This window comes from Hemiscyllium ocellatum, chromosome 35 (genome assembly GCF_020745735.1).
Source record: "Hemiscyllium ocellatum isolate sHemOce1 chromosome 35, sHemOce1.pat.X.cur, whole genome shotgun sequence".
In the NCBI taxonomy this organism is placed as follows: Eukaryota; Metazoa; Chordata; class Chondrichthyes; order Orectolobiformes; family Hemiscylliidae; genus Hemiscyllium; species Hemiscyllium ocellatum.
The window spans coordinates 41,479,637-41,502,061 of NC_083435.1; the positions used below are offsets into that span (position 1 = coordinate 41,479,637).

A 22,425-nucleotide genomic window follows, 5' to 3' on the forward strand; every position below is an offset into this window, starting at 1 on the left:
ACCTTCTTTAATCCCCAGTTTATGGGGTTACCATTGTCCATTTGACTGTCCTGTCTCTGGGGTAGCTGTCTGCATCCCCATGGTAAGCACGAACTGCTGGACCTTCGCTGGGCTGAGGTAGCTATCCAGCTCCTCACTGGGGTCATTTACCCGCTCTGGTGTCATTGAGCCAAGGCAAGGGTCCGCACCGCTCAGTTCTGTGTCTGACAATGGGGCTGTCAGAGGATCACAGCTTTCAGTTACCTGTAGTTGTGGGGCAGTGGGTACTCCCTGGTTCTCACTGGGTGGAGGGTGGACTTCTGGGGGTCCGTTGTTTCCTGATTGGGAGGAAATGTCCTCCTCTTTATCTACGGCGCTTTGTCTCTTCTTCTGGTGGTGATGACCTTCCTTTGCACCCGTCTTCCCCATCCGAAGCGCTGGCCGTCTCTCCCTCGTGCAGTTGTCTTTTCCCCCTTTGCTGTGAGGCTTTGGGGGCCTGGCAGGATTTTCTCTTCCTGTTTTTTAACAGGTATCCACTCCTCTGCCTTCTCAATTACCTCGTCCTCCATTGCTTCCATCTGCCCAGCTAGAGCTAGGATCAGCTGCTGTGTCTCTCCACTGGCTGCTGCCTCCTCCACTCCAGCCTGTTCTTTTTTCTGTGTGCCACCAGACTCCGTTTCCTTACTGTCTGGGTGGACCTTGCTGGTCTTTGGGGATCCACTCCAGTAAAACAGTTCAGCACAAAGTACTGAGTAAACAACTCTCTCAGCTGGATTTTCTCACACAGCATAAGGGACATTTCCACTCCTGACTACACAGGATAGTCAGACTGTCTGAAAATTGGTGTGGATATTATGGGATGTACAAAAGATGCTCTTTCACTCACCACCTGCTCACTAGGTTTTCAGTGCCCATCTGAAGTAAATTAACTTGGAAGAGGAAGAGGAGACAATGGGCAGAGTGGGTGGGTTCTCTGATTTGCAGCTCTCACAGTCAATTCAAATATTTCTGGAGCAATTTGAGTTTCCTGAAGCTTGGGAAACTGAGCAGTGAAATAAAGGTGACTTTGAGCGACAGATCAGGTGGGGATTTAAAGTTGTCATTGTCCTCTCTGAATTAAAACCTGACTTATTGTAGTTGCTGTCTCAGTTCCCTTGATAAATGTTTGACAGAGATTTCTAGTGTTGGAACAGAATTCTTCATCCTTGGAGGCTTTCAAACTGACAACATCCTGTCTCAGCTCATCTCCTGCTGAAACCCTTAACCCTAAATTGGTAGGCTCTAGATTCAACCATACAATGTTCTCCTGGATGTTGTCACATTGTGTGCTGTAAATCTGAGTTCGTCCAAACTCTACTGTCCAAGCTAAAATCAAAACCCATTCACCACTCATGCTTCTGCTTGCTGATCTACTTTAATCAAACAACACAACAATTTTTCTCTTTCTTGTTTTCAGATCTTTCCATGGCTTTTCCGTGAGTAAGCTAACAAATACTTAGACTGTGATATGTCTTATGTCCCCAGTGGTACGCTGTCCTCGAAAATTAAAATTGAGTGCAAACGTCAAATATATTAAGAACTGTGTCTTACCAGTATGAATTTGGAATCTGAGCAATTACAATTCTGAAGCCATTTCAGCATTGGTTGTTAGTTGCAGATGTAGGACACTTTATTCCAGAAACTGTTGCATTTGGATTTTAACCATCTTATGTTGATTACATTAGAGCTAAAGGTAGACAAGTCTCCTGGCCCTGATGGAATGCATTCCTGGCACTAAAAGAGATTGGGGCAAATGGCAAATGCACTAGTGGAAATTTTCCAAAATTTGCTGCACTCTAGGGAAGTTCCAGCAGATGGGAAAACAGCAAATGTGAGGTCACTGCTTTGACAAAAGTTGGGGAAATTACAAGCTGGTTACCTTAACATCTGTCGTGTGGAAGTTACTTGAATCTACTGTCAAGGAGAAAATAGCAAGACATCTAGATAGAAATTGTCCCATTGGGCGGACGCAGCATGGGTTCATGAAAGGCAGGTCATGCTTAACTAATCTACTGGAATTCGGGGTGGCACGATGGCTCAGTGGTTAGCATTGCTGCCTTACCGTGCCAAGGACCTGGGTTTGAGTCCCACCTCGGGCAACTGTCTGAGTGGAGTTTGCACATTCTCCCTGTGTCTGCGTGGGTTTCCTCCGGGTGCTCCGGTTTCCTCCCACAAACATGTGCAGGTTAGATGAATTGGCCATGTTAAATTGCCCATAATGTTAGGTGTGTTAGTCAGGGGTAGATTATAGGGTGGGGGAATGGGTCTGGGTGGGTTTCTCTTCGGTGAGTCAGTGTGGATTTGTTGGGCCGAAGGGCCTGTTTCCGTACTGTGAGGAATCTAATCTTTGGTTGTGTCTTTCTTTGCTATTTCTATAGCAATTTGGCTTTAATTAGAAATGATGTTCAATGACTAAAGATTTCCCTGGAAGGCCTTAGCTTCTTCCAAAGATTTAGCTTGGATTTGACAGTTTTGCCCAGTGCTGTGGCTGAAATCTGAATTTGAGATGTGCATTCACAGTGAATGCAGTGCGTCTAATTTCCTAGGATAAACCAGAACACTTCAATCAGCTACAGTGAAGCAATATTTTCCTTAGCTTCTGGCACTTCTTGTCTAGTGCATTTTCTTCAAACAACTTTGGAAAACAAGAAATTTTAAAATTGCCATTGAATTTATATGTCTCTTGAGTGTTTTTGAATTTAAACACACATTCTAGCAGTAAAACTGGTCTTCACCATTACAATTCAAGCTTATAGTGAATTGATGGCACAGTTTACATTGCATCCAACTGTTGATACCCTAAGGCATATCAATATTAAGAAGTAAAATGTTTTGGGTGTTTTGAAAAACATTAAGGTAGATAATTCCCCATGGCCTGATGGGATCTATCCCAGGATGCTGAAGGTGGTCTAGCAAGAGATTGCTGAGGCCTTTACCTAGAGTCATAGAGATGTTCAGCATGGAAATAGACCCTTCGGTCCAACCTGTCCATGCCGACCAGATATCCCAACCCAATCTAGTCCCACGTGCCAGCACCCGGCCCATATCCCTCCAAACCCTTCCTATTCATATACCCATCCAAATGCCTCTTAAATGTTGCAGAGATCTTTTGTTTCCCCTTTGGCCACAGACGAAGTCTCAGAAAACTGATAAATACCCGATGTTACTGCTTTGTGCAAGAAGGCAATGGGGGATAATCCAGGAAATTAAAGGCCTGTGAGCCTTATATTTCTGGGAAGGATATTGTTGGAGAAGATTCTGAGGAACAGGATTTACATTTGGAGAAAAATGGACTTATGGAATATTTCAGCATAGCTTTATGCAAGGGAGGTCTTGTCTCACAAATTTGATTGAGTTATTTGAGCAAGTGGTTGATGGTGGTAAGGCAGTGGATGCTATCTACATGGACTTTGGGGGCAAAGCCTTTGATAAGGCATGGTAAGCTGATCCAGAAAGTCCAAATGCATAGAATCCATGGTGAGTTGGCAAGTTTTTACAAAATTGGCTGAGCCACAGAAATAAATAGTAGTGCAATAGAGGTCTATGACCAGTTGTGTTCTGTGAGGATCAGTGGGGACCTCTGTTGTTTGTAACATCTCAGACTGATTTGAATGAAGATGTTGGCGATCTAATTAGTAAGTTTGCAGATGACACAAAATGGTGGAGCTGTGGCCAGTGAGAAAGGATATCAAAAATGTAGCAGGACATAGATCCGCTGGAAAGTTGGGCAGAGAAATGACAGATGGAGTTTAATCTGAAAAAGTGTGAGAGTCGAATGTAAGAGAGAAGTATACTGTAAATGGCTGGATCCTTCGGTGCATTGATATATGGACAGATTTTGGGGTCCAAGTCTATAGCTGCCTGAAAGTGGCAACGCAAGTGGATAGGCCATAAAGAAAGCATACAGCATGCTTGCCTTCATCAGTCGGGGCATTGAATATAAAAGTTGGCAAGTCATGTTGCGACTATGCAAGATTTTGGTCAGGTCACATCTAGAGTATTGTGCACAGTTGTGGTTGCTACATGAAAGGCAGTACGTAAAGGCTTCAGAAAGAGTGCAGAACAGGATTTTCGTGGTGTTGCCTGGATTGGAGGGCATTAGCTATAAGGACAGGATGGAAAAACGTGGATTGTTTTCGCAAGAGTGTTGGAGGCTGAAAGGTGACCTGATAGAAGTAAATACAATTATGAGGAGCATGGATAAAGTGGATAGTCGGAGTCTCTATTCCAGGGTGGAGATGTCAAATACTATGTTTAGGTTTAAGATGTGAGGGGAAAAGTTTAAATGAGACATGCGAGGAAAGGTTTTGATGCATAGTAGGAGAAGATATAGTGGAATAAGGTAGCAAAGTTTAAGAAGGATTTGGACAGATACAAGAACAGGAAGAGAATACCAGGATAAGGGCCATGGGCAGGCAGATGGGTTTATTTCAGAATTGCATCATGTTCAGCAAAGACATGGTGGGCCACAGTCTATTCTTGTGCTGTACTGTTCTATGATACTAAGACTATGTTTTCCATTTACCTCACGGTGCCTGGGAAGATGGCGTGCTCTAGGTGAGGGAAAGAAAGCAGCCACACTGTCTGCTCCTGGTCACTATCCAGTGTTTCTACTGGGAACTGTGTGTAACAGTCAAGTGAGGAAAAAGAGAGCTTTTATATCTCATGTCCCACATAGGAGAACAGCAGACTAGTATTCACTGTGGAACAGTCTGTAACTGAGGTGGTGGTCAGATGGTCACTCCACTCATAATCCAGAGGCCCAGGATAATGCTCTGGGGATAGAGTTGAAATCCCACAATGCTAAGGACTAACATTTAAATTCAAATATCAAACCTGGGGTAATGCCATATCCTGAATTGCACCGTACTACATAGGAGAATAAGAGAGGACAAGCACTGTAGATAAATTCAATCCATCAGTCAGAGACCAACTGCACAACTGTGGGAAGTCATCCAGTCCCTTCACAACACTGCTCAATATAGAGAAGGTTGGACAGTGAAACCATCATCTAGAAATTGATTGGGTCACAGGAGCTTTGACAGGCCATCAGACCTCAAAGTGGTCAGTGTTGTGGAGACTTCCATGGGAATCAACCTTTCTAAAGGTTGGGCTGTGGGTGATCAGTCAGGGTGAGGCTGGGAAGAAGTGTGAGTGGCTCCAAGTGTGGTAGGTGTTTCAATCATCCATTGAGCCTCATGAACCACTAACTCATTCCTACAAGCTAGTTGAGTGTGAGAATTGGCCACAGATCTGTGAAGTCTCAAGACAAATATGTTGTACAACTGCAGAAACAAGGACAGCTTCATGGAAAGGAAGCCCTTCAAATGTGAGGTGTGTGACAGAGCTTTTACAAAGTCAGTGATGCTCGTGAATCATCACACAGGGAACAAGCCATTCAAATGCGAGGTGTGCAACAGGGGCTGTTCACAGCTGTTGGGTCTTGTAGATAACCAGCCCATTCATACAGGGAAAAAAAAACATTCACATGCAAGATGTGCAACAAATCATTCTCAGAGTCACCAACCCTCCTCATGCACCAATGCATTCACATAGGGGAGAAACCATTCACCTGTGAGGTGTGTGACAAAGTATTCTCAGTGTCATCAAATCTCCACGTATACAAACAAATTCACACAGAGGAGGAACCACTTACATGTGAACTGTGTATCAAATCATTCTCAAACTTATCTCACCTCCTCAGACACCAACATATTTATACAGAGGAAAAACCACTTATGTGTGAGGTCTGTGACAAATCATTCTCACAGTCAGATCACCTCCACACACACACTAATGTATTCACACAAGCGGAGAAACCATTCATATGAGATGTATAACAGATCATTCTCACAGTCATCAATCCTCCATGTACACCAGTTCATTCACTGTGATATATGCATCAAATCATTCTTTGATTCATCGACTCTGCAGACACCATTGTATTCACACAGGGAGAAACCATTTAAGTGTGAGGCGTGTGGCATATCATTCTTGAGGTCATGCAGTCTCTTTCAGAGGATTCACACAGAGAAGAAACCATTCAAGTGCGAAGTGTGTAACAAATCATTCGCTTTGAACCTCTGCAGACATGAACACTCACACAGGGAAAAAAACTGGTGTGTGAGACAAATCGTTCTCTCAGCTAGAAAGCCTCCACAGAGACAAATGCATCCACGCAGGTGAGAAACCATTGAAGGGTTTAAATTAGCTTAGTGTTAAAGCTTTAGTCACTGTTGTAATAAGCAAAGTGAGTGGAAATCACAGATGTACAAAGAATGAATGATTGAGATTTTCAATCAAATTTACTAGCATACGAACCACACTATTAGCAGGATAGTTAACCTTGGGTGGAGTACAAACAATACCAATGAAAGGGATGACAAAGATAATGTGAGATAATTAGACAGTGAAGTATGCTGTAACCTCTATCAGACTCAGAAGTGTATTGTAATCCACCAGAGTGAGCTTTACAGTTCACAGGGTAGTTGACTTTCCATAAGTACCCATGAAATAAATGACCGTAATCTGACTTCCTGAGTCCTCTTATCAATTTGAGGAGTTGTCTGGTATCACCATTCATATGCAAGGTGTGCAACAAATCATTTGAGGCTCTGAAGCCTCCTCCTGCCTCAGATGATCCACACAGAGGAATAATCCTTCACGTGAGATTTGTAATGAACCTTTCATGATGTCTCAACCATCTGAAAATTCACAAGATTTACACAGAGACTCTTTAGGTCCAGATGTTTGTTCCAGTCAATGTATAGTCAACACATCTCCTGACCCATCAATGCATTCAGTCAGGAAAGGATCCTTAACACTAATAAAACCTTGACCCAATTGTTGGACCTCCTGGAACATTGATGAACCACATAGATTGTAAGAGCCTGGCTGGATGAGCCTGTGTGTGTGAACCTGTACACAGTCTCACTGTGCAGGGTGTCCAGTGGGACTGGGACACAGAACAAGAAGCAGCTTTCACTCCCATCAAACAACTAGTGATGACATCACCAGTGCTGAGGGATGATGATGTAACAATGGAGTCACCCTGCAGTGTGATGTCAGTGAAACAGGACTTGGAGTAACCCCCATGCAGTGAGGACAACCCGCTGTGTTTGTATCCAGAGGGTTTACACAAACTGAACAATGTACACAGATGGAGAAACAGACTCCAGATATTGTCTTTGTTACTGAGAATTTCACCAGCACATGGTTGGGAGAAACAAAATGACAGTGGGCATCTAACCACAATCCATTGTAAAAATATTTCTTAAACCTCTTCTATCTACTGCAGTGCAGTTACTGAAGATGGGAGTCAATTTGCAGAGATAGCGCAGCAATTGCCATGACAACAACATCTCCCAGTGATACCACTTCAGGACCTGGCAGAAGCAAGAGAAACAGTGAATAAAACAAGCATATATTTGTTCCTGAACATTTTAAAGGTTATCTGCTGTGTAGAGACAAATAATATTGGAAACCTCTGGACGAATAAATAGTTTTGTTCACGAGTGATAATCTGGACTCTTGTATGTTGGGTAACTTAACAATGGATAGTGCATACAAATATTATTTTAAGAAACAGGAAAATGAATTTTTGGGTAAATACCTTTATTGTTATGAAGATGTGGTTGTACTGTACCTTTAAGAGAGTAAAAGCTAGCAGTGACAGCACCAAATGTTCTCTATAAGACACAATGTAATATGTGCTCCAGCTACTGGGGTAGCTGGTTGGCTGGAAATGACAAAACAGATTCGAATTACATCAATAAGTTTAAAGTATATCCCGAAAAATACCAAATTCCAATCAAGTTTGAATTGAATATATTGATAACCTTAAAAGCCAATGACACAATCATATGCCTTGGGGTATATGACTGGGGAAACTTGAACAGTTGGGAGGAGAACTGCTACCAGACCAACATATGTAGACTGCTAATCAGAATTTTCTGATAGGTACCTGTCTAGAGAAGGAGTTTGCACAGAGAAAAACCTCAACACCAACCTGGAGAGCCAATCTACTGACGAAGATAAAGAGAAGATTCGACCACTGGCTGGTTTTAAAATTTGAATTTTTCTGTAAGTCTTAATTTTATCGGACTAGTATTGTGGAAGGGAAGGTAAGAGATAGGTTAGGGGAAGGAATTGTAAAGCATTGTTAGTTAAGTATTCTCTTTTATATTTTAAGAAATAAAGTTGTTAATTTTTACTTCAAAAGTTCTTGGCCAATGAATTTTTACAGATTCCTGCACGGGATAAAAGTTTTCTGTGTTGCTGGTGTTAAATTAAGCAGGAGGGTTTACTTAACACTTTGGGGGCTTGGGTCGATGATTTGAACTGGTTAGATATATTTGAATAGATTTGGGGATACGAAAATCCCAGCAGATTTAAACACTTGCAGGTTAGTGTCTTAGATCTTTAAATAAAACACAGGTGAGACAATTTTTTTAAATTGCGGTGACTTGTGGTCGAGTAAATTAAAAGTGCGAGAAATGGCTCTTAAAATTGCTAAAGAGGTTCTGGGATTTGAAGATGATTCTCAACTTTGCCAAGAAAGTTTAGAAGTAAAGAAAAAAGGCCATACATTTAGAATTATCAAATAAGTTATATTTGGGTTTAACTAAGGACAAAAGTAAAGCTGAAATTGTCAGAGAACTACTCAAATACTTAGGGATGTCAGAGAAACAGTGAAGTAGAGGTAGAAAAACTTAAATTACAATTGAGGAAAATGGAGTTAGAAGATAAACAAAGGGAGAGAGACAGGGAGAGAGAGAGAGAGAGCGAGAGAGAAAGAGAAGGTTCATAGCTGAGCAAAAAGAGACAGAGAAGAAAGGTAGAGAGAAAGAGAACTTGAGAAGTTGAAACTTAGTCAGCAAAGTCAAGTTAACAGAATGAAAATTAAAAGAGAAGGCAGTAATACATATATAAATATGTCAAAACTATGCCATACTTTGAAGTGAATGATGTTGAAGCCTTCTTTATTTCATCTGAAAAATTGGCTCGGCGAATGAAGTGGTCCAAGGATTTATGGGTAATGCTAGTTCAGACTAAACTGGTAGGCAGAGCTAATGAGGTATTTGCCGCACTGTCAGATGAGGTGTCAAGAGATTATGAAGAGGTGCAACAAGCTATTTTAAGTGCTTATGAGTTGGTACCAGAAGCATATAGACAGCGGTTCAGAAACACAAAGAAGGAATCAGGTCAGACTTATGTTGAGTTTGAAAGAATTAAACAAAGTCACTTTGATCGATGGTTGCATGCTATGAAAATAGATAGGACATTTGAGGCTCTAAGATTTGTTCTGCTGGAGGCGTTTAAAAACTCACTTCCAGAAATGGTAAGAATTCATGTGGAGGAACAGTGAGTTCAGGAACAGAGAAAGGCAGCAGAATTAGCAGATGAGTACATGTTGGTGCATAAGACAAGCTTCTGGCCAGAATTCCATCCTGTGAGGGATAGAAGTTGGGAGAACGGGAGATCCTACACTACAAAACCAAGAGTACAGAACACTGGTAAGAATTTACCACAGGATAAAAAAGAAGCTGAAGGTAACAAGGAGGTGAAAGGCCTCAGGAGTTTCCACTGTGGTAAAGTGCAACACGTAAAATCACTGTGCTGGTCATTAAAGAAAGGCACTGTGGGAAAAGATGTGATAAAAGAAGCTAAGCCAGTGGCATTAGTGAAGGTAGTAAAGGAGACCCCAAGAAGAGCCGAGGAGTTGCAAAAGAGTGCACGCCTAGGCAGGGGCTGGGTATGGAGTTAGTACCTCATCTCTATAAAGAATTCACCTCTGTGGGTAAAGTTTACTCAGAAAGAACAGGGGGAGAAGGACAAGAAGTTATAATTTTGAGATACAGGATCCAACCAGTTGCTGATAGTAAGGGGTGAGCGAATATGCACTCTTTTTTGATCTGTTACCCAAGTGTGTGGTAATTTGTGGGATAGATGGACAGAAAATTGGCATGCCCCTATGTAAGGTCAGGTTGGAGTGCCAACTTTAAGACTGGGGAAGTTACAGTTGGAGTGATTGACAGTGTGTCAGTTCAAGGAATTCAGTTTGTTCTTGAGAACCATTTCGCAGGAGCCAAGGTGGGAGTGACACCCCTTGTTGTGGAGAAGCCCAAGGAAGACCAAGAAACTGAGGAGTTAACACAGAAATATCCTGGTATTTTCCCAGACTGTGTGGTAACCAGATCCCACTATCATAAGTCATAGCACCAAGCAAAAAGTAAAGAGAAAGATGAAAGAGTTGAGGTTCAGTTAGTGGATATCCTGTTTGATGTAATGGTGCAGGAAAAGGTCAGACAGAAGTGTTTAGTCCTGAAAGACTAAGAGACTTGCGACAACAGGACAATGAAAGATATATATCTGGATGAGTACTCTGAAAAGGAGGCAGAGAATATTCTGGAGGGTTATTATCTGCAAGGTAGAATCCTAACATGGAAATGGAGACCACAGCAGGTTAGTGCAGAGGAGAAGTGCCAACAGACTAACAGATATAGATTGCTAGTCAGAACTTTCTGAGAGGTACCTGTCTAGAGAAGGAGTTTGCACAGAGAAAAACCTCAATACTGACTGGAGAATCAATCTACTGATGAAGATAAAGAGAGGATTCGACCACTGGCTGATTTTAAAATTTGGATTTTTCTGTTAGTCTTAATTGGGAGTTTTATCAGACTAGTACTGTAGAAGGGAAGGTAAAAGATAGGTTAGAGGAAGAAATTGTAAAACATTGCTAGTTAAGAATTCTCTGCTATATTTAAGAAATAAAATTGTTAATTTTTACTTTAAAAAGTTCTTGGCCACTCAAACTTTTACAGATTCCTGCACGGGATAAATCTTTTCTGTTTTGCTGGTTTTAAAATAAACGGGAGTGTTTACCCCATGTCGTAACATTACACACTGTTATTAGTGACCTCTGATGTCATCATATACAAACACAGGTTTGATGCAACACACCACATGGAACACTGTTTAAATTCAAATTGCTCCAAATATTTCTGGAGCAACATGAGTTTCCTGAAGCTTGGGAAACTGACTGGTGAAAAGGAAGTGACATTAAGCAGCAAATCAGGAGGAGATTTAAACTTTTCATTATCCAATGTGAGTAAAACTTCACTTATTGAAGCTGCTGTTTCAGTTCCTATGATAAACACCTGACAGAGATTTATAGTGTGGGAATAATATTCTTCATCTTCAGAAGCTTTCAAAGTGACATCAGTATAGAATGAGTATCCTTGGATATGTTTGACGGCAGATCAGGAGAGGAAGATTTATAGCATCCAAGAGAGTGACGATGGGCAATAGTGCGATCAGGACATGCTCAGGAGGGAGGGTCACAGGATGAAGGGGCACTGGAGGGAGGAAAAAAGAAGAATGTGGGAGAGTAGATTGACTTTCAGCCCAAAGCAGTGATTTTGGGTTTCATTCTGCAAGATGTGGAATGATTCTGAGCTCCAAAGGAGTGATTCTTCACACCTTACGAAATCTCCTCATTGGCCTATCATTTTCCACCTTATCCAACAAGACTAATCCCAGACTCTGCCTCTCATCTCCCAGGTAATCCATGTCCTTTTCCAGTATCTAGGAAGTAAAAGCATATTGAAGGAATTTAGAGATAGGGCAGTAGTTTAGAAGGACAGGAGGCAAGGCATTTGTTTTTTTTTAGGACAGGATGATAACAGTAGATTAAAAATGAATGAAGGGCAATATCTGAAGACAGAACCGTAACACTGCTAACATGGAGTCTAGGAAGGGAAGTTTTGTGATCAGTATGTTGGTGAGAATAGGGTTGTGGGAACAGGGGTTTGGTCTCATGGATAAGATGAGTTCGGAAAGGGCATGAGGGGAGGTCGGGGAGAAATTACAGAAAGATGAGAGTTCAGGCTGAGGGGAGATGCTTGTTTCAGGCAGACATGTGGAAGACAGGGAAGTGACAGAGGCAGTTTATGGGATTCTTTCAATCTTATTTCCCTGAGCAGAGAAGTCAATAATCAGGGAGTATAGATTTAAAGTATTGATGGGAGGATTATGGGAAATGGAGGATAATTTTTTTCACCCAGAGGCTTTTCAGATAGTGGATGGGTGTTCTGGAATGTAGGATTTAGCATGTTTGGCTTTCTTGCTTGGTGTGGAGGTGCTTTATCAGCACCCAGTCTGTCCGTTCCTCGCTTTGGAATCTACCTACTTTTCTCCATCAGTTTCACATCTCCTGACATCAGGGTATTGACCATCTTTCATAGTTTCAGAAAACCAGGCACAAAGACAACTCTGACACCTATCATTCTAAACTAGTTACAGCTTTAAATCAAATCAAACATTCAGGCTGCCTGCTTACAGTGGGGAAAGTATTCTGTACATAACTTTGGGACTTAATCCATTAGAAACTGAATGGAATACATCAGAAACATTAATCCACAACTGACAATAACAGTTAGCACTCTCATCTGAATCAGAAAGTTGTGGGTTCAAGTCTTACTCCAGAGACTTGTGCACGGAGGCTGATAATCCAAAGTGGTATTGAGGGAATGCCGTACTGTCAGAGGTAGTATCTTTCAGATGGGTTGTATCACAGCCCTGCCTTCTTTCTTAGCTAAATTTGAAAGTTAAATCTGGAGGAATGCAGTGGACATATTGCTGATTGTCTTTCGCAAACGCTCTTACATGCGTCTGATACACAAAAGGACTTTCTGCAGTACTGGAGCATGATAACAACAACTGGTCTGTCTGATTCTGTTCAATTGAGAAAGTTTTGTTGCTTGTTAAAATTTTGTTTGTGGGATGACAGCAGCGCAGGCAAAGTCAACATTTGTTGCTCATCCCTATTTGTCTTTGAAAAGATGGTCAATAAAACCCCTGCTGCTATCATTTGTAACAAGGCTGAACTGACACAATTGATCTGGTGCTGGGTCACTTCAAAAATGGAGATCTTTTGAGAGAAATGGCCGTCAAGGTCTGAAAAGTTAAAAAATATGTTCCGAAGTCCCTATGTCAACATATATTGGTGGAATAGTTGGCTGATATTTCATGGATTAATAAGAGTTTGGTTTTGGCAAAATTCGAAGGCAGTACTGAGAAAGTCTGTAGCCTTAAAACCTGTCTTTAAACATTTCGACTAAAATGTAATGCCAAATTACAGAACACATTTGATGCACACTAGAAAATAGACAGAACAGGCCGGAAGGCTCAGAGAAAGGAGGTGAAGATAAAAACCAAGTGATAACAGGATGGTCTAAGGCAATTAAGAACATTTGCCTGAACATCAGTGAATCTGTGTGAACAGGACGCCAAGTGATAACATTCATGGCCGTTCCCTTGTGAAATTAATGAAAGTGTTAGATTCAGATCCTGAAATGAAACTCGGTACTATCAAAAGCCTTGTAATTGATGGTTAAGGCCTTTCAATTATAATGGATTCTTACTTCCCTTGCAAGCGGGGCAGACACAGAGAGAAAAACATCTTTACTGTTGCAAGTCCCTGACTTGAGAGTTCAAAAGGACATTAGAGAGAGAACCATTTTAGTGCTGAGTCTGCTGAAGCCAGTAGAAAATTAACTCAGTGCTTACCTGCTATGGATTGAATATAATTGCATTTTTGTGACTTTATGATGATATTGAGTAGCCATTACTGGTTATTAAATACAAACTCTGTAAAAGATTAAAAATCACACAACACCAGGTTATAGTCCAACAGGTTTAATTGGAAGCACACTAGCTTTCGGAGCGACGCTCCTTGGTTGCTCCGAAAGCTAGTGTGCTTCCAATTAAACCTGTTGGACTATAACCTGGTGTTGTGTAATTTTTAACTTTGTACACTCCAGTCCAACACCGGCATCTCCAAATCATTCTGTTAAAGGTAATATTGACGAAGCTTTAACTTACTTGGTGTTCTTTCAGACCTTACAGACTACCCCACTATCAATTCTAACTAATCAGATCTTATGTGTCATTTGAATTTGAATCACAACCCTCAAAAGAAAGCATGTTTAATTCAAGACAAATGTATCAGTTTAAATGCATTCTTACAGTAACATCTCAGCCTCAGGTACAGAACGATTCAATGCTTAAAAAGAAGTCTGCTCCTAGCTTAGAAATTATTCTAGGCCTAACATTGAAGAGATTCTGGCACAATGTGTCAGGAAGCCATTTTATGGTCAAAAGTTTGCCCTCCTTGCTAAGAAGCCATTTTGTAAAAAATTGTATCTGACATGTGAACTGTGCAAGGTTACCTTATGAACTCTCCAATTAGCTCAGACTGGTACCTCTTTATGATCGGAGTTTATCTCGCTTGCGGGCGCCAAACTTGGCTGGGCATGTTTTTCCCTGGTGAATGGCCTAGGGCCTTTAGGAGTGATCAGTCAAGCGTACACAGACCTGTCAATTAACTTTTCTTCCTTACGAATTATTGTCTTTCACTTTTATCTGTCTAATTAGGAAGATGCAATGTTTTCGTAAACTTTTGTACAAAGGAAGCCACTTTGTAGCAGTACATCGTAGTAGCCTGCTGGGGCACTGGAAGGGCTGGTAACCTACTCTCCCAGGTTATTAGAACCTAGTTAGTTTAGCTTTAGGGTCAGTGTTATGTTGTAACAGAGATGCCAATGGTAAATTAAACTAAACTGCCTGTAAAAGATTTTTTTATTCCACACTACCAAAGAGTACGATCTCCGGAACGAACCAAGAGAAAGGCTTGCAAGGGATTCCCTGGGCTGTCTCAGATCTCAACTTTAACAGTACCAAGTTTCCTCTCACAGAGAATTGAAGAGTGTTACAATCCCAGACCTGACCATGAAATCTATGATACAATCTGGCTAAGGATCAGTAACTTTTGTTTGAAAGTGGTCAAAATATAAGGTGCGCGGCATGTATCAATAGAATAAAGACATCATGATGCTTTAGATTTGAATAAACAACAATAAACTTTACTTCACATCATCAGAGCAATAACACAAACAATACATGTACAACTTATATTCAAACATGCGAAGCTAACATTGTAAATGTTTATTATTAACTCCACAGCACATATCACACAGCAAGTAGAACCAAGTATGATGCCAGAGATTTCTCAGTAATCGACAAGGTGGGTCATCAACTCTCATTAGTTTTCACAAGGAGTCACAATTCTTCACTTTTGTCGATCTGTCTTTGATGCTTTCTCCCAAGAATTACTCAGTCACGTACTGCTTCAATGACTGCTCCAGTTCAGTTTGATCACTCTTTCTTCCTGCATCTACACTTCCTTGGACCTCAAAACTGCACTCCTATATCCATAGGCTTAGTTTAGCTTTGCACCGAGAGCTAACTTCACCAAGCTAAGCTCTAATCCTGCCGAGTTGCAACAAGCAAATATTCCTTGTTGAGTTCTTCAAATGGTCACATTCTCAGCTGGACTGAATTCTTAGCAACTCAGATTCTTTTGAGCCAACATAGTTCCCAGACAACAAACAAGGCCCTGACTCAACATTTAGATGTTATCCAATTCTCTGAACCTCTTCCTGAGTTCTAACAACATAGAGAATATCCAACTGCTCTGAACTCTTTATTGGGAGCATGCACAGAACCTTTCTAATTCAGCTGTCTTCCCAGCAGTATGGCTAACAGCAGCATGGAGTCTGCTTCTGTTTGTCTTGTAAATTCACTGTAACTCTGGAATTGCTCTTATCTGTGATTGAATGAAAACAATGTAAGAAGCCACAACTGTAATGCTGTGCAAAATTGAATGTAGTTACCTTGCAACTCTTGCACTGAGCGTCCTCTGAATATTACAATTCATAGATTGCTGGCTTCTCCTGTACAAATGGATACAACAGAAAATTGGATTTCATCACAAAGGATTGACTGTGGTTTGTAAATTTGTTGTAGAGTGGACTGCAAAACTGTGGTCATCTGAGAACTGTGGATTACATATATATGTGATGGTCAATTTAGTTTTGGCATAGAGGGGATGGAGGTAAATGGGGTTCACAGAGAGATGATAGTTAAAACTGACCAGAGGGCAATTGATCTTTGAGGAGATAATGGTCACTGTCAGGTTGACTATAAATAGAGTGGGGGCTATCACACAACCATGCTTAACATAGGTCTGGATTTTGCAGGTTTTGTTTCAGATCTCCCATTCAAGACAATCATATCAGCATGAAGCTTGCAGGATTGTGTTGAAGTTCCTTGGACTTCAAAATCAACGGACTACAATCCGCAGAGCCCCTCGAGTTATTCTGTCAAGTGCTTTGTTTACAATGAGATATATAATGAAGAATTTCTGTTGCTGTTCTCAATATTCTCCTTGGATTTGTCTGGCAACAAAGATCATGTCAGAGGTGGGCAAACTAACCCAAGGTCACAACTCAAGAAGGCAGCCCATGAGATCTAATACTATGCTGATCATCATCATCATTATATGAAGGTTTTCAAGTTACCAGGGCCAAGGTCCTGACTAAGGTCAAATGTTCAAAATCCCAGATGGTGGTTTTTTTTTTACAAAATGATGGACAGCATTTTGAACAAATTCTCAACTATAAATTCACAGGACAACTGAAACTCTCCAGTCAATCCCCCAGTGCCCTATGGTAGAATCCTTGGGTGAGTCACCAGTGAGACAGCAGCAACAAGAAAATAAAATGATGAGAAACAACAAAACCTGTGGCCCAGGTGGTCTAAATGCTCAGGCCTTCAAAGTTGGAGCGTTTTTGCAAAATTTAGACTTATCATGCAGATTTGGGAAGCAAATTAACTTTGCCTGACTTTGTGAATATGATAATCATAAATATTTTCAAAAAGGAAGATAAACTTTGCCACATAAACTATCGATGCATTTTCCTCTTGTCCATAGAAGGGAAAATCCTGACACACTCTCCAGTGGAGAGTCTCTCCAGTTTGAATTGTCTGTTAGTGGAGGAGGCTCCTTTAGCTGGTGAAGGCTTTGTCTCACACCGACCAGTTGCTTCCTTGTGTTAATATAATGGAGCATGCATTAAATTCAAGAATGATTTGTCACTCATTTGTCAAACATGTTGATGGTTTCTTCTCTGCGTAAATGTGCTGGTCTATCAGGAAATTAAAGGAGTGAATTAAAACCTTCTCACAAATTAAAGCCCTTAAATGAATTCTCCCCGTGAATTCTCCAGTAAAACAAAAGGCTGTGACATGTCACGAAAGCTTTGCCGAAACTTCACACTCCAAGATTTTCTCTCCATTATGGATCTTCTGATGGATGACTAGGTTTGATAAGCGTGTGAAAGCTTTGTTACAAACCTCACATTGGAAGCGTTTCTCCCCAGTGTGAATCCTCTGGTGCCTCTGGAAAGTGGAGGATTGGGTGAAGGCCTTCTCACAAACCTCACACCTGAATGGTTTCTCACCTGTGTGAATCCTCTGGTGTCTCCTGAGTTTTGATAACTCAGAAAATGATTTGTTGCACACCTCACAGGTGAATGGTTTCTCACCTGTGTGAATTCGTCGGTGGGTGCGGAGAGTCGATGAATCTGAGAACGATTTGTCACACACCTCACATGTGTAAGGTTTCTCCCCTGTGTGAATGTATTGGTGTTCAAGGAGGTGTGTTGGCCGTGAGAATGATTTGTTACACAATCCACACGTGTATGGTTTCTCTCCTGTGTGACTGCGTTGATGGTCAAGCAGAGTTGATGACCGTGAAAAAGACTGGTTGCACACAGCACACGAGAATGGTTTCTCACCAGTGTGAATGCGTTGGTGTACACGGAGGTGTGAAGACTGAGAGAATGATTTGTCACACACTTCACAGATGAATGGTTTCTCTCCTGTGTGACTGCGTTGGTGTGTGTGGAGGTTCGGCAACTGTGAGAATGACTTGTCACATATCGTGCATGTGAATGGTTTCTCCCCTGTGTGAGTACGTTGGTGTAGACGGAGAGCTGATGACTTCGAGAAGGCTTTGTCACATACCTCACACGTAAATGGCTTCTCTCCTGTGTGAATGGGTTGATGCATGAGAAGGCTCCATGACTTAGAAAAGCATTTATTGCACACCTCACACTTGAACGGCTTCTCTCCTGTGTGAATGCGTCGGTGATTTACCAGTGTTGATGAGTGTGCAAAGGCTCGGTCACAGACTTCACACTTGAAGGATTTTTCTCCAGTGTGAACTCTCTGGTGTATTTGAAGGGTGTACAGTTTCACAAAAGTTTTATCACAAATTTGACACTTGAATGGTTTCTCTTCCATGTGCCAATCTTGTTGACAGTATTTTTAACAAATGCACCAAATGTGAGGAGAATGTGAATAGCTGTAGAGCCCTCTTCACGCACTTCACACTTGCTCTCCTGTATAAATGAGTCAGTGGTTCATGAGGCTTGATGAATGATTGAAGCTCTCACCACACTTGGAGCCACTCACACGTCTTCCCAGCCTCACCCTGATCGATCACCCACAGCTGAACCTTCAGAAAGGTTGGTTCTGATGGAAGGCTCCACACCACTGACCAGTTTCAGAACTGGTGAGATGTCAAAGCTCCCCTGAACCGACCAATTTCCAGATGATGTTTTCACTGCCTAACCTTCTCCGTGTTGAGCAATGCTGCAAAGGGACTGGATGTCCTCCCACAGTTGTGTTGTTGTTCCTTGGGTGATGGTCAGGATCTTTCTGTGACCTCTATCCTCTCTGTATTCTCTGGTGCAGTATGGTGCAATCCTTCTGTAAAACAGGAAAACGAAACATGATTTCCTCCAACTCCCTCTCCTTCTTTGCTGAAGGGGCTGACTCCTCAGTTCCAGACTGTTCCACAGTGAGTGCCAGTCTGCTAATCCCCTGTGTGGGTATTCCGATACAAATCCTTTCTTTTTCCTCACTTGAGGTGGTCACACACCCTCTGTTTCCAGCAGGGTCTCTGGATAGTGACTGTGATCAGATAACATAGCTACTATCTTTTCCCCTTTCTTCGTAGATGCCATAAGTCAGTAGAATGCAAGCTCAAGTTACTATGAGCTCATGTCCTGCTGGGAAAGAGCAGTTTTACACTGAGAATATGTTTTTAATATGAAAACACTCAAGAGAAATATTAATTCAATGGAGATTTAGAAATTTTTCCACTTATTCTTCAAATGTATTTGAAGAAAAAACACTGAGCAGGAAGTGCTAGAAGCTAGAGAAAATATTGTTTCAGTGTAGCTGATTGAAAGGTTCGAGTTAATCATAGATACACTGCACTTGTTCAGACTGCGCATCCCAAATTTAGCTATCATTAATCGTACTGGGCAAAACTATGAAAAACAAACTCAGGCTTTTGGGAAAGGCCAAGGCCTTCAGACTAAATCTTTAAAAGGGAGCTTAAAAGACCTTTGCTAATCACTGATTTCAACAAGTGAGTCTTCAAGTCTGGCAGCTAAATTGCTATAGTGCTGAATTAACAATGCAGAGAGTGAGAGTTCAAATCTAACTATGGAAAGTTACATACATAGAATTATTAAGAGAAACGGGCCATTCAACCCAATTGGTCCATGCTGGTGTTTATACTTCCCATTAACCTCCTCTCACCCAACCAACAGTTCCTTTCTTCCTCATGTGTTTACTCAATTTCCCCTTAAAGGTATCTGAGCTCTTCACGTCAACCACTCCATGTTGTGAAGGGAAATTTAATCAATTTGTCATTTCCAGAATACAACGAAAATAAAAACATGAAAACATTCAGCTTGTACTAAAACCTTAATGTTGTGCTTTGGAGAAGGTTACCTGTTGTTACTCCCTGGTCTGGTCTGCAAGTGACTCCAGTCCCAAATAATTTGGTCAACTTAGAACTGCCTCTGAAGGTGACTGAACAAACAATCTCTGCAAGTCTAATCATTAGAAATCTCACTCAGTGATTAGCAAAGGTCTTTTCCCTAGGGTAGGGGAGTTCAAAACGAGGGGGTATATTTTTCAGGAGAAAGGAGAAAGATTTAAAAAGGACCTGAAGGGCAACCTTTACACACAGAGGGTGGTTTGTATGTGGAATGAATCACCAGATGAATTGGTAAATGCAGGTACAGTCACAACATTTAAAAGATATTTGGATAGGTACACAAATAGGAAAGGGTTAGATGGAAATGGGCTGACTGAAGGCGAATCAGACTCGTTTAGTTTGAAAAAGTCGGTTGGCATGGATAAGTTGGACTGAACAGTCGGTTTCCATGCTGTACGACTTTACTACCTCTCAAAGCAATCTGATAACATAGTGGTTTGAAATTCTCTTCTTTGTTTTCAAATTAATCCACAGATTCACTCCTCCCTGTCTCTGTAATCTCCTCCAGCCCTCCAACCCTTTGACATCTCTGAATTTCTCCCATTCTACCTCATGAACACCTTCCATCTGAATTGCACCACCACTGGTGGCTGCTACTTCAACTGCGAAGGCCCCAAGCTCTGGAATTTTCTCTCTAAACGTCTCCACTTCATCTTCCTCCTTTAATTCCTGATGAAGGGCTTATGCATTTGACTCAGTGTCAGTGATTGGCTGACTCCTCGATATTATAGCTAGAACAATGGAGTCTTATGAAATTCTCCTGCCCTAACTGAACACCAGCCACTTCCTGCATTGTACACAATGACATATGACAGCAAAAACCAGCATTTATATAACACTTTCAACATAGTCCAATGGCCCAAAGTGATTTGCTGAAGTGTCAATAATATGTGACCCTGAAGCACGAGGTAATCTCAGTATAAAATTTGGTTAAAGTGGTAGATTTTAAGGATTGCCTTATTGGGTGGGGGGGGGGGACAGAAACAGAGATATTTAGGGAGGGAATTCCAGAGTTTAGAAAGTAGGCAGCCGAATTTTCAGCCATGAATGGTAGAACGATTAAAATCATAAATCCTCAAGAAATCAAAATTCTAGAGTGTGGAGATCTTAGAGGGGCACAGGTCCATGGTGGTTGTCAATCTTTTCTCTTTGTAGGGTTGTCGGCTCATGCCCCATCCCAGATCTTGAGCATGGAGGCTGACACACCAATATTGTAGTGAGGGAATGCTGCATTGTCGGAGATAAAAACTTTCAGATATGATCTTAATCCAAAGCACCTTCTGCACTCGCTAATGTCATGCAAAAGATCCCCTGGAAGTGTTTTAAGGAAAAGCAGGAGAGTCATACTTGGTGTCCTGGTGAATTCATCAGTTAACACCATGAAGAAACAGATTCTCTGGTCACATTGCTGCTTGTTCACATGTTGTTGCTGGAAAAGCAACAGCCAGTGTCCACATTTGAGGGGAAGTTAACAGGCTGCAATGCACTTTGGGAAAACAAAGGTCATTGAAAGTTCTATGCAAAAACACATTTTTGATTTCTGAGGTGGTTACACAGATAGAATGTTGAGAAGCTACAAAGTAATTTGAAAAGTCAGGCAACATCCAGATCCCAACACACAGAACAGACCATTCACACTGCCCAGGATAATAATTAGCTTCCAAAACACAAAAAGAACACAACAACAGGAATTCAGTAGAAATCCTCAGACACTCTGCTCCTCCGAGAAAATTACACCTCACCCGTTCATATTCAGGAATGTGGCATCAACAACACTCAGCCTGGAAATCAGAGGGAAATGCTTTCAATAAACACACTCAATATCCAACACACAGCTCCAGTCACACAGTTCAGCACAAAGCACCGAGTAAACAGCTCTCTCAGCTGGATCTTCTCACACAGCATAAGGGACATTTCCACCCCTGATTACCCACAGGATAGTCAGACTGCCTGAAGATTGGTGTGGATATTATGGGATACAATTTGTATAAAAGCTGCTCCTTCACTCACCATCTCCTCACTTGGTTTTCAGTCCCTATAGGAAGTGAACCAGCTCTGGAAGAGGAAGAGGAGACAATGGGCAGAGTGGGTGGGCTCTCTGATTGACGTCTCTCACAGTCAATCCAAATATTTCTGGAGCAACATGAATTTCCCGAAACTTGGGAAACTGACCAATAAAATGGAGGTGACTTTGAGCAGCAGATCAGGTGGGGATTTAAACTTGTCATTGTCTCATCTAAATAAAACCTTGTACTGGCAGCCGCTCTCTCAGTCCTGGTGAATGTTTGACAGAGATTTCTAGTGTAGAAATTGTAGTCTTCATATAAAACAGAAAACATTGAAAATCGGAACTGGAGCAGGCGATTCAGCCCCTCGAGCCGGCACCACAATTCAATTTGAACACAGCTGAGCATCAAACTCAATCTCCTAATTTCGCCTTTCCTTCTTATCCTTTCATCCATTTAGCTCTAAAAACAACGTCTTACATATTCTTCAAACATTCCATGTTTTAGCTTCTAACCCATGTTTGGGTGAAAACATTTCTCTTCATCTCAGTCCTCAATGACTACCCCGCCCCCTCCTTCACTATAGACTGTGACTTCTGGTTCTGGATTTCATTGTCAGCGAGAATATCATTCCTGTGTTTA

The 22,425-nt window shown here is 41.5% G+C and overlaps 2 protein-coding genes across 2 annotated transcripts in view; one reads left to right on the top strand and one right to left on the bottom strand.

The window, feature by feature from the left end:
• The window catches only part of LOC132832798 (zinc finger protein 658B-like), an 85,683-nt gene that overhangs the window by 35,748 nt on the left and 27,510 nt on the right, over positions 1–22,425 (top strand). The window lies entirely within an intron of this gene.
• Positions 14,921–21,812, bottom strand: LOC132832784 (zinc finger protein 271-like). Its single transcript, XM_060850931.1, has 2 exons — positions 21,788–21,812; positions 14,921–18,992 (listed from the first exon to the last, which is right to left on the bottom strand). The coding sequence occupies exon 2, from the start codon at positions 18,223–18,225 to the stop codon at positions 17,170–17,172; it is 1,056 nt and encodes a 351-aa protein (XP_060706914.1). The 5' UTR covers positions 18,226–18,992; positions 21,788–21,812; the 3' UTR covers positions 14,921–17,169.

Coding starts and splice junctions, on each gene's coding strand:
- LOC132832784 (XM_060850931.1), bottom strand. CDS start 18,225: ATGGAAGAGAAACCATTCAAGTGTCAAATTTGTGATAAAACTTTTGTG.